This window comes from Neodiprion fabricii, chromosome 3, assembly GCF_021155785.1.
Source record: "Neodiprion fabricii isolate iyNeoFabr1 chromosome 3, iyNeoFabr1.1, whole genome shotgun sequence".
In the NCBI taxonomy this organism is placed as follows: Eukaryota; Metazoa; Arthropoda; class Insecta; order Hymenoptera; family Diprionidae; genus Neodiprion; species Neodiprion fabricii.
In genome coordinates this window covers 20869858-20882042 of record NC_060241.1, presented here as the reverse complement: position 1 = coordinate 20882042, position 12185 = coordinate 20869858, and the positions used below count along the sequence as shown (strand labels likewise).

The following is a 12185-nucleotide window of genomic DNA, read 5'->3' as shown; positions in this document are numbered from 1 at the left end:
AATTATTAGTTATCATTCAAATTTCGACGTTTGATCTTTGCTAACCAGCTTTAGCTGCAGCCTGCTCAAGTCAGGTAAGATTTGTTTGTTTGATTATAGTTATTCACGGTCACGCTTGACAGTGTTCACCTTGCGGGTGCTATACTGCATAGTCGACGAAGGCAACCGCAAGATAACGATATATATATGTATTTCAATCCAAATACATAATAATTTCACAATCTGGTCTCTCACGAGTGAGAGTAACTATAGATTTGCATAAAATCTACCTACGCTGGATCGCAAAAATAAACGAAAATTTGGCAGGGTGGGAGTATTAAAAGATATTCACGCGTCATTATACCCAAATACCCAAATACGATTGTTAGAGCACGTTTTCAATTTTAAGGGTTTATCTTTCAAATTTAAGGGGTTATGTCTAGTTGGGAGGCCAAAAAATTTACTATTGCGATTTTGTAGTATCCGTGCAATTTCTTTATTTCTGCAGCAAATGAAATTGTACAGAAGTGTTTTTGTTCGGAATTGTGTGTAGAATGGGTCTGTTAAGCCCTTTTTCGCGTTTCGTCCCCACAACCCTCGATGTAATTAACCTAAAATTTTTGGTGGACGAAGTTCGCCTGCTGCGTAATGTGTGACTTTACTACGTTCAAGTCCGCATACGAGAGGAGTATGGAGATATAACATTTCCTCACATGCATGTATATCAATAAAAATTCGGACAATAAACAGGGTTAGCGTTTTATCGCGAACACAACCAGACCAGGCAGCTCGTCAACGTCTAGGAACGTCACGAAGCGTGCGACAGATTTTGCCGCGATGTAACATAACCTCGAATTAGTTAACTGATGGAAAAATCATGGCAATAGCGAAGAAAATTTCGTGCGTATCTTACTTGTATTCACCATGCTGTGGCAACGGATTCCGAAAACGCATTGTGGCGCAATGGGTTATTTATTAAAGACCAGAACTGTGGACGAGTTTCGACGATCTCCAACGCAACAACGGACACGACTAGACATTGGCCATACAGACAAATATGACCGGGGGTAAACACACCGCGTTGCGCAAGTAAATATCCCAAGTAATCCAACAAGCTAATCGATGCACGAGCTACAAATATTCACTTTGGCTATGTCAACCGCGTACTTACCGATCGGCAATAAGCTAGCGGCGAAACTTATACTGCGGGAGAATCTTTGACGCAGGCACAGAATCGCACAAGGTTCCAATACATTTGTAGCAAAAGAAAAATCACATCGTCGAGGAAAAATGTGTATAAACCGATCAAAAATCACTTAAAAAAAAGAAGCAATGATTTGTCATCGATAGATGTATTATATATTGCGTACGTACGATTTGGGATTAAAAGCAAAATTCACGTGCTACAGAAGCAATATTTTTCCACGCGTCACCGACGATCGCGATGCTCGACACTCTTCGTCTTTTCGACTCTGCCGGACCAAAAGACTGTGATGCTGATTTCATTCGGCGATCGTTTGATTCAATTTGTCCTCGGAATCTGAGCTGCGAAAAGTCCGGTAAATATAATAGTTATCGTTTCATTGGCTGCGGCCATTGACGCGTGCGCCGTTCGATCGATATTTGCTTTTTACAAGCCTCCGAGCTAGATGGTATTGACTGTCAAGTTTATCCGAATGAAAACGGCGTGCACAAACCTTATGACATGTACGTTTTCTATTTTTACCAGATTTGATTAACAGCTTGGGTGCGATTTGTATATACATACGTACAGTAATGTTCAATCATAGGTTCCCAGTGGCTCGGTATTTTGTTGGAATCAAAACTGGAACGAGTATCCTTTCTAAGCAAATTTCATGTGCCACTGAATAGAAACGCAAGTGAATGGAGAATCAAATTAAGACCGTACATGAAATTTCCATAGAAGGAAAGCTTGTTTCAGTTATGATTTCAAATAACTGGCAAGCCACCAATTAATGAACATGACTGTAACATGCGGGGTTATCAAAATTGTGTCTTGTGATACGCACAGTCATCCACACCGATCGCGAGAAGAAAATAATTGAAGCTAACGCTTGTCCTTCTTTATCAGCCGAGCACCATCCGCTTTTTCGATATGACAAGCTATTGTGGAAAAAAAATGTTTTCTTTGATTCAAAGAAATATCGTCATCCGATCAACTCCAAAAATATAAGAACACTACAAATTGTGCCGTCAAACAAAACTCAATTTACTTAAATTACAGTCACTTACACGTCTGGAGAAAATTTAACAAAGATTAATTTGGTTTTTGATAATCTCCGTGTCCAAGTAAGCACCGGAGTATGTCGAGTTGCCAGTTGTCGGTTCTGTCGATCTTGTGCAGTGAACAACCGTTGTAAAAATATACACCGACGCGTCGGAGAGCTCAACATACAATGTACAGTAATAATGCACTGTATCGGTTAGTTGATCAAACACGAGAAAAGTCAACAATTTTGTGGTTTGCGTTATCGATGTTTTGTTATATACCCCAACATGCAGCGTCATTTGCTCGTAGATGCAAATACGCAGAATTACCGTCTTCAAATTCCCCCAAATTTTTCATTTACTTTTAGATGCACGAGCTTCTGAACAATAGCCGTAAGCATTTCAAAACGATTATTTTCTTTGGTCTTCAAGGCTTCAATAGTTTCGTGGATCTTCGTGAATTTCAGAAGAAGTTGAAACCCATCTATTCAGACACATCGTGGAATTTATAACATTTCATGGGATTTAACCGACTAAAAGAGTTCACTGAACTTCAGAGATTTCATAGAATTACATCCAGTTTTACTAAGATTCGAATTTGGAAATTCCATTGAACTACAAAGGATTTCGCTTCGGTATCCTTGTATTATACTTACAATTAAATGTTATTATACTGGAAGGATTCTGTGAATGTGAACGATGCGAACGAGGCTTCGCCAGTAGTTTCGAGGTTCGAGGACGACTGATGACTGTAGCGCGGATGGGTGTTCGTTATCATTCGGAAATGATCGTGACGATTTGCCTGCTACTCGACCAATCGGTAAAACGACGAAAATACCCGAGGGACTCGAGCTCCGATTTACGATATTAATTGAACCAGTTCTCAGCTGTACCGATTGTCATGAAGGGGTTGACAGAAAATTGATTCACAAGTGCAGTATTGGGCGGATTATGTTACAAATACGCAGGTAACTTTCGGCATAAAGAACAGATTATGTGTTCCAGAAGCTCAACTGTGAAAAATGTTACGAAAATATCGTGATTTAAAACTGCGCGACATGTTTGTCGTGAAGATAGAAGTAATTGAACATCGAGTTGATCGTACCAGATAATTCAATAAGTCGGATTGATATTAGCAATGAATAGAACGCTTTAGAGGTCGGAAAAGACGATGTCGTTGTACAGACGATGCAGCAAGCGGTTGCGGTTTATATTCTCGTAGGCAGACTCTCAATTGGTCGCGTGTTGCAGATTTGGTATACATATGTGTAAGTTGCGTAATTGGACAAATGCGCGACACACTTTCCAACGAACTCTACTGCGTGAGTAACTCCGTCTGTCTAATGAAAATGCTGATAAAGAAAATGGCCAGGAGATGGTGCGAGGACTTTACTATGCGAAGTATAATCATCCTGCAGCAGGAAAACACCAAAGCGTTGGATCGTCATTCGCTTATGGGTATTGCCCGAGGTCCGAATGGCTTCAATTCCCGTCAAGTGTAGCAATTGCGAGTAGAATCTGTGCGACTGGCACACCGCACTGCAGTATGACGCACTTTAGTCACGGTCACAGATTCAACCGACCATAAATAGCCCCGATTACGACCTTTAGATTGAAAATTTCATCCAGTGCCTCACATCCCGCCGAGATAATAGCTAGCACAAAGACCAGGACACACGTGCCCGCATCCATTGCCCTGCTGCTGAGTACAGGTTGCAGTTTTCGAATACCAGCACATTGGTGAAGTATCGCACATGTGGTTAACAGCTGGTTGTAACGTTACGCGTTGAAAATCTATGCAAACGCACCGATACACACAGGCAAATTATTTCCAGATCACTACCAGATTCGATCCAAATCATTGTGTCTGACGCTTAGTTTCACTGACCTAGTTTTGAATTTCAGTAGGACTTGACTTCGTTGCTCAGTGGTACGCATTCGTGTGCTAACAGTTTTTGGGTGAAAATCAGCGTTCTGGTGGTCTTATGCAAAAAAATTCACGCTCGATTGATTCAGCAGTCGACATTCTTATATCTCACGGTAGAGTTTCGGTGGAAAATGAGATACAGGGACGGTTCGACCTGAATTTGAATTCTACGGTATTCCGCCTCATTGAATGACAATTGAATAGTGGGCCTCTAATATATTCCAGTCGATTTCAGAAGATTTTTTAGTATCACTTCAAATCCGTTGGTATTATCTTGAACCTTTTGTAAAATGTGTGCATAATTACGTATTTCAAAAGGTCGGAATCTTTTATTGAAACATCATCGCAACTAATGCAATGTATACAACGAAAATTTGCACGACGAGTGAATTGTCTTTTGAAGCAAGTTTGAATTATTTTTTAATGTTTTAGAAACATGTCAAATCTTTTAGATTCTTCAGATCAATCCATCGGCAAAATCCAAAGAGTATTCATACTTAACTCCGAATACTCGATACTATCAAATGACTAGTGATACGCTTCCTATCCATTCGTTACACCAAACCTACGATTAAGCATTACCAATTGAAATCATGTTAAGACGTAAAAGAAGACCTCGTTTATCCGAGGCTTCAAATCACCAACGGTGCGTTTGTAAGAATATTCAACACTCCCCTCACAGACGAGAACTTTCGCAGAACCTGCGACGATGTTTTATAATCGCGTTCCGCAACATAGTTGAGCATTTTGTGTTACAGATTTTAAGTCTCATTTTCAGTACCGCGTTTCATGGTCGTGCTGAGGCACTTGACGAGATTACGCAGACGAATTTCAGAGTAGTCTTTTATATTTTCTAGAACTTTCTTACAGGTGGCATGCGGTAATGATCAATGCATTATGCTTACTTGACGAGATAAAGAAGCATAGAGTAAGTACAAGAGGAATGCGCTAATGCAGATACAGAACCATTTCAAGCATTAGAATGCGGTGTAAAAAAGTTTGTTCAGGTTTTGGAATGCACAATATCCGCCTCGTTTAGGTGCTTTCAATTTTCAGCGGCCAATTATCGGTTTTTCGAAGTAACCGCACAGTACCTCTGTGTGCTTTTTTCGCATGAGATTGAGAAATTGGTGCTGATTGGAAAGGTGATTTAATGGGTGCAGAAGGGTCTGCTATCTGATCCAGACTCAAGCTGAGTCGACTCACCGTTCGTGATGTCTGTCCTTCTTCTTGTTCATGAATATCCAGGTACGAATCCCGTGCCTCTTGCCACTCGTATTCTTCTTGGGATGGCCGAAATTGTGGCGCCCATGTCCCGAAGGTCGTGATCGGGAGAACATTTCTTCTACCCCGCTTTCGTCTTCACTTATTTCTTTTCAGTTTCGGTTTATTTTTATTATTTCGTTAACGTCTATTTACTTTTTCACCTCGGTTTCCACTTTGGACCGAAGTTTTAACAACTGCGTTATGTTGACTTAGTAGCCTTCTACCTGAAAGAGGGTTCAGAAACAACACTTTTCAACGTGATCTTACTGTACACACGGCTCAGAGGGGTACGATGGCAGATTATCATGATTGCATAACACTCGCGGATTTTTTTGCTGTCGTAAATTCGAGAACCTTGTAACTGGGTAACGTCCTAATTTCCGTAGATGACTGTACTACTGCTTGCCTAAATGCGTATAGATTCATGTTTCTTCCTCGAAAGAGTATCAACAAGTATCGGGGTAGCAAGGAATGGAATTTCTCAATAATCTTCGTATGGTGGATGCATCGAGCGAATCTCTCAAGCTCACAATAAGTTTACAATCCTTTACAATAACCAGTACTTAATCAAATGAACTGAAAACCATTTTCCCGAAATACTTTAGGCAACATCTCGAACATTCTATCTTTAAAGATGGGAAATTAAGACAATTACCTTGCACGGCGGATATCTGGTAGCCTACACAGTTCCAGGCGTTGAACTGACAGTTAGAATATAACGATTTTCACTTTGGAGGCGATGACCGTATTACAACTACGATAGCACAAAAATGAAACCCGGTAGAGTCCTGTCCAAATCACACTTTTCGCGACTGCAGTATAACCGATTTCAGATTGTTACCTGCACGTGGTTATATTTAACCTCAGGGTGAGTCAAGCCGGCGTTTCGACAAACTTGGAAGAAATGAAACACCGCATCATCAACGATCCGAAGCAACGAGACTAGGTCGAAGACTAGGCAATCGTGATCGCATGTACATAGTACACGGCTTACAAACGACTGTCACCGTTCCAACCGATTGTCAGGGACGAGCCAGCGAACGGGGAACCGTTCCTCAAACTGGTTTTGACCTCCCATGAACTCCGGTACCTTTCATACCTTCTGGGTATTGCCGATGTTTCCTCCCGCTTCCGAGCTCTGGTAACAACTAAGCGATAGTAACGGTGGTTTCGCCTTGCTTGATTGTGATTGGGCATTTTTGCCCTACGGACTCGGCAGTCGGAGGCGTTAGAATAATGGCATGCTCATCGCCTGATCATGGTGCCATCAATCTGAACGAGATTTGCGGCGATTGTCGGGGAGGAGTAGCGGAAGAAGAAACTCTGCCCGAAGGTTGTACATCACGCGAGAAAAATAAAATGAGACAGATGGTATGAAAAAAGGTTGTGACAAACACCAGGCGTGAATTTTTGTTTGACGCTTTCCGTTCTCTAGTTTTATTTGATCTTTTAGAGCAACGGAACAAGCTGCATGGGACTATAAAACTGATAACGGATAACAAACGTATAGCGACCCCTATAAATTCTTGACTCAAAATTTACGGCTTGATGTTAATTCGTCAGACGAAATTACTGTTTGTTTTTTGGGAAAATATGGTGCCAGTCGTTTTATTCATGATGCCTGTGATAGGAAAACTATTTCGTGCCACGTAATTTACGACTTCACTCTATATGAGGTTTGGATGAACTTTAAAAACTCTTGTGCTTTTTATTCTGATTCCGCAACGTACGCTTGAGTGAAGTTCTACGCGTCATGAAACGATGCACGGCGTAGAGCTCAGATTGGTTGAATTTCGCCGTTGCTCGTCACGGGTTAATTCGGAGTCACGGACCAGCAAAGTCAAAACAAGATTATTGAAACCAATCCTCAAAGTGTGAAAGAAGTACGTAACGAATTCAACACAGAATTTATCATACATGCATACATACATCTTTGCATGTATGTACGAACGGCATTGCAAATTCCCTGGTAGTATGAAATTGTTAAGGTGTTCCGTACAGTAAGGTAATATTTTAGAAGCTCGTCAACGACGACCTTTAACATCGTCGATGAGATACGAGTATTTTTGGAGAATGTTAGAGATGTCATTTGCCAATACACACCAATTACTGATAGCGCGGAAATGACGAAATAAATCTTCAATCCAAACGTGATCCGTCGCGCTAAATTTTTATCGTCCAAGTATATCACCTTTGGAACGACGGCGAATGCACGTGCAAGAAGAATTTTCTCGTACACGAGAGCCTGCTAGCATCGGTCTACCGAGCACGTCTTCGTCGTCCAGCAGTGCAAGTATGCCGATGACAAACAAGTGTTCGAGTAAGCAGATACCTCGCTTTGGACGTGTTCAAATGTCACTGCGCTAGTCAGACAGCTGTGGCTACGGCTTCGCAAATCTACGAACAAGCTGTTGGGTCGTTACAACTGTGAAAGATCTCCAAGTTCTTAGTAACATAACCAGCAGGCATCCTCAACTTGATTCAACTTGTCAATATTCAGTTGAAACGAAGCTTGCTCGAATCCTAACAGCGATTTTGCAATCCGTAAGAAATTGTATGCCAAAATGAGTGTCAGGTATCTATTCAAACGACTAATAACTTTGGTTTGAATGATTTCCCTTGTTTCAAGTGCACCTGACTTGAATCAAACGAACATCATTTTCGACCAAGTAAAATGTACCTTCGTCAGCTTGTGGGTCAAATTGAGAGCAAATGATACGGCTGTATGATGGAAGGATTCTACTCCGGCCTGGCTAATATATTTTGGAAAATCTTTAATAAATCAGATATATTCTACACGTACTGCGGCGGTTTTAATAACGGATAAAAGTGTTAATGGCTCATTACATACCGCACCTGATAACGGTAATCTGGATGACCGGCATCGAAATCACGATCGTGCATCAGTATTGCATTCGAATATTCAATACCGGCTTTTGTCGAACTTATCGGGTGAATAGCCGTCAGCTCGAAACAGGCACGGGGAATATATTGTTTGAAAATAATGTATCATGTAATACATTATTCATGAAGTCGTCAATTTCGGAATTCAGTTCGCATTGCCATCTCGTTCAAACGGTCACGTCACAGTGTGTCTAAATTTATCTGATTACGTAATTCCGAAGCAGTTGTAAATCAGATCGTCATGTTAATCCGAAACCCACCTGGTCACGTCCACACCTTGAATAGGTACGCTAGCCCATGAAAACCTTGTAATTCCGACTTGTGTCAAATACATTTTAGTTTTTTAGCACGCCCAACAAAAAAGGAATAACGCTGGCTTTTCAACTTTATCTCATATTAACAGCGTGGACTTTTATAGACATAGAATATTTTTAAACACTGTAACATCAATAATGGTAATTGGGAAATACAATGTTCAAAGTTGCAAACACTCTCCTTCTATTTATCTTGCCTCGTCCAACAGGATGGACATCAAATATGTCTATTCTTTAATGGATGGCGGCAGGATTCTTCGAAGATGCTGACATCAGGTTGACATTTTATCCATATGAATTATAAACAACGGTCATTGTGAATCGTAAGATTACAACATGGCATTCAATTATAAACTGATTCTTTTTTTTCAAAACGATCCTTATCGGTGAAATCGGTAAATTGTTCACTGACTTGTTACGTCAAGCCATGATTCTATGCAATAAATCAATCATTCTATACAAAAAAAAATATCCGAAATTATCTAAAAAGGTACATACTGCAGTTGAGCACGCCGATAATGAAAGGGCCACTCCGCACGAAATTCGGTAAAAGTGTTGTCCACAAAAATTGTCAGATAAAAATGGTCTTTTTTGGCACCAGATTCATTACAAAAACAAGTCAAATAATCGATGTTTTTGTCGATTCGTCAATCGAGATAAAGAACACGGAAGAGTCTAGTGGTTTTCAACGGGATTTGTGTAACTCACTGGTGGAATAATGACAATCTAGGTTGGCGTGGCTGGCGTACCTAATCTACAAGCAACGGCGCAGATGCATCGCAGGTAGAAGAAGCGGTTAAACCATATCGTTGGACTGTACTAACGTCGCCGGTTTATACGCCAATTTTGCATATACATAATATTGCGAACTTTGAGTGGAACGATATCATTACCGACGATGAGAAACAGCGCGGTAAAAAGCTTGATTTTAAAATGAATCGTCGGACGCGCGTCACGCGATCATCGCGTCAACAGCTCGGAGGTCTCACTGTGCGACCTACAATTATTCCGGATGGCTTTTACCAGCCGGTGCTTTTACGTCGATATTAAACGAGTCAAGCGGTTGGTGAAGCATTCTAGGTAGGCGTTGCGCTCTCGGTTCGCATGGTGGTTTGATTGCATCACTTGCGAGACACACAGGCAGATTTGCAATGAAATAGACACACAAGCGTGCTTGTTGGAGAACCGCTACAGCTAGCAGGGAAGAAGCCAGAGAGATAAAGAGAGAAAGAGAGAATGAGAGCGGGACGCGGGTGGGTGAGAAGCGGGTTATAAAGTCTGGTCGAGAATGCGGCCGAGTGAGAATTGAACCAGACACTCGACTCCGAGGTATCGACGCTGCTGTTCCTGCATGGATCGTCTTTGGAAACGTTCGGTGATCGTTCGCCAAGACAAGAATATTGACGTGAGAAAAGTCGGGGTGACCATCGGTCTGGAAAATCGCTCGAGATCTGGGAATTGTCGAGAAATTTCGTATTAATTTACCGTAGGTCTCCTTATCAAGTCGGCGGATGATGTTCGATGCGATATCTAGATTTTTCGACTAATGTACCGCGGTATTTCAACTTGATATTCATAATTTTTCGCGCTTGCTTGATTGGGGATGTTTACTTAACCAACACCTGCTTGGAAAGTACGATGTTCGAAGCCTGTGGAGCGTGCGTGCGCGAAGTGCCCCATTTCCGAACAGTGTGGTAAAACGGCGTCAACGCGTGTGCACAACGGAAGTGCTTGATTTTACGCACTAGGGTTTTCTTGGGCGCATGTGCACTTTTGAATAGCTGAATTATATGCACTTTACCATTCAGAGTAAGATACCTACCCGTAACTTTATGCCCTGTCAATGGCACGGATGGACAATATCTGACCTGTGTGATTAGAGTCCGCGCCTTGTCTAGACAAAATCATTGTAAGCATTCTCGAATTCTGGACATGGATAGGGGAAAGGCGGGAAAAATGGGTCCACTGTACAATCAAATGGGATTTTCAAAAATTTCGATAACGATTGTGATGTATTTTTAGGCCAAAAACAAAGAAATTCCGTTGTCGAAATTGGTCTAACGTTATTCCTCTCTTAAGTAGCCGATTTTACCCGCCTCTTCCCTAAATATAATCATTAGTTTGTTTGAAATTGCACGTTTCAGCTGTGATGAGAAACTGAAAAAATATCAATTAAGGTTTAAAAATTGAGAAAAAAAAAATCAAACCATTTTTCATCGCGTGAAAGTACTAGAAATACACTGCAGGACTCGAAGTCAGTCCAAAACTCTTGCCGCTACGCCAGGATATCAGGATCTGGTAGCTAAGATTTTGAAAAAAGTTGTTCGATAATTTATAAAAACATTTCTGACGTAGCTCCAAGAGTAGAACCATTGTTGTTTATTATGCAGAACCATTCAACTCGTCACGACTAGTGAAATTGGCCGGTTTTCGAAAAAGATAATCTACTATGGGAAGTTGGCGGATAATTTTTTTAATTTGCTTCCTTAGAGTTAAACCGGCAGAACTATGCCTAAAATGTATCAGGAACAATGGAAGTCCGTTGCATCTATTTTTTTGTACGAACTACTTAGTTTTAATATTTACAAAAAAACAGAAAAAGCGACTCAAAGTCTGATACGTCAAAGCAAAAATGACAGAGTGTCATTTCAGAAAGTTTTAAAAACCAAATTATATAGACGGCGAGGCGAAAAAAAAAAAAAAAATCTTCCAACTGCCTCCAGATCTCGCAGGCAAAAGCCGGCCATAGTTGTTGATTGTAATACCCGATCTGCAGATCGAGCAAACAGTAAACATGCACCGATCGGTTACAAGCAGCGTGGTCGTTCATTCGATGGGAGGCGATCTTGTTTATCCGAGTAACGATGCTTGCGGATGATAATTACGAGGCGGGAGAATTGGCTTGAGTGTCCCTCGTGGCGATACACGTGTGTTTCGCAATGCTGCAACTCAACCTAAAGCAGCCAGTGACGCAGCCTCGCAAAACCACAACTACGAGTGAAAATGCATCGCAATCTTGCAGCACTGCGAGCTCGATATCTCGTCAGCCGCGGGGACGATTGTCAGAAATCTAACAAGCTGTTAAACGACACGATGGAAATTCGGTATCTGTACGGTGAAAATTCACTCGCATGGTGCAGATTATACAAGTTAGGAACCTTGGAAAGAAGCAGTCCATCGAGTTTCGCACAGTTTTGTGTCAGCCGTAAGACGGAAATGTAATTATCGTCGATCATAGTGCTGTGCAATTAATCGATTGATCGGAAGCTTCGATTAATCATTCTTTCGATTGATCGATTAATCGATTAGTTGAGTTTTTCCATAGATCGTTATTTCGATTAATCGATTAATCGAAGCAGCCTTATGATAATTTTAATTTCAGGAAAATCGGTACACGACTCGCAACTCATTTATTATATTCAAACTACAGATTCCGTACGTATGAGTCATGACTCATGACTCAGTTCGAACATCGTAAATGTGTCGCGAGCCATGTACCGATTGACTTGTGAAACTATTGTAAGGCAACTTCGATTAATCGATTAATCGGGAAAACGATTAATCGA

At 41.1% G+C, this 12185-nt stretch overlaps 1 protein-coding gene across 11 annotated transcripts in view; it reads right to left on the bottom strand.

Moving 5' to 3' along the window:
* The window catches only part of LOC124177149, a 35913-nt gene that overhangs the window by 17835 nt on the left and 5893 nt on the right, over positions 1–12185 (bottom strand). Inside the window, exons 1-3 of one of the 11 annotated variants that reach the window (XM_046559207.1) lie at positions 9513–9603; positions 6492–6724; positions 5342–5625 (exon numbers count right to left, since the gene is read on the bottom strand). The exons of 1 other annotated variant lie outside the window; for it this stretch is intronic. In XM_046559207.1, the coding sequence (XP_046415163.1) occupies positions 5342–5475 (134 nt within the window). In that variant the 5' untranslated portion in view covers positions 5476–5625; positions 6492–6724; positions 9513–9603. Of the gene's footprint in view, positions 1–892; positions 1041–5341; positions 5626–6056; positions 6132–6491; positions 6725–8081; positions 8207–8252; positions 8477–9443; positions 9459–9512; positions 9613–12185 lie in introns of those variants that run through there. 9 more of the 11 variants (XM_046559203.1, XM_046559204.1, XM_046559201.1 and 6 more) reach the window with 9 other exon arrangements.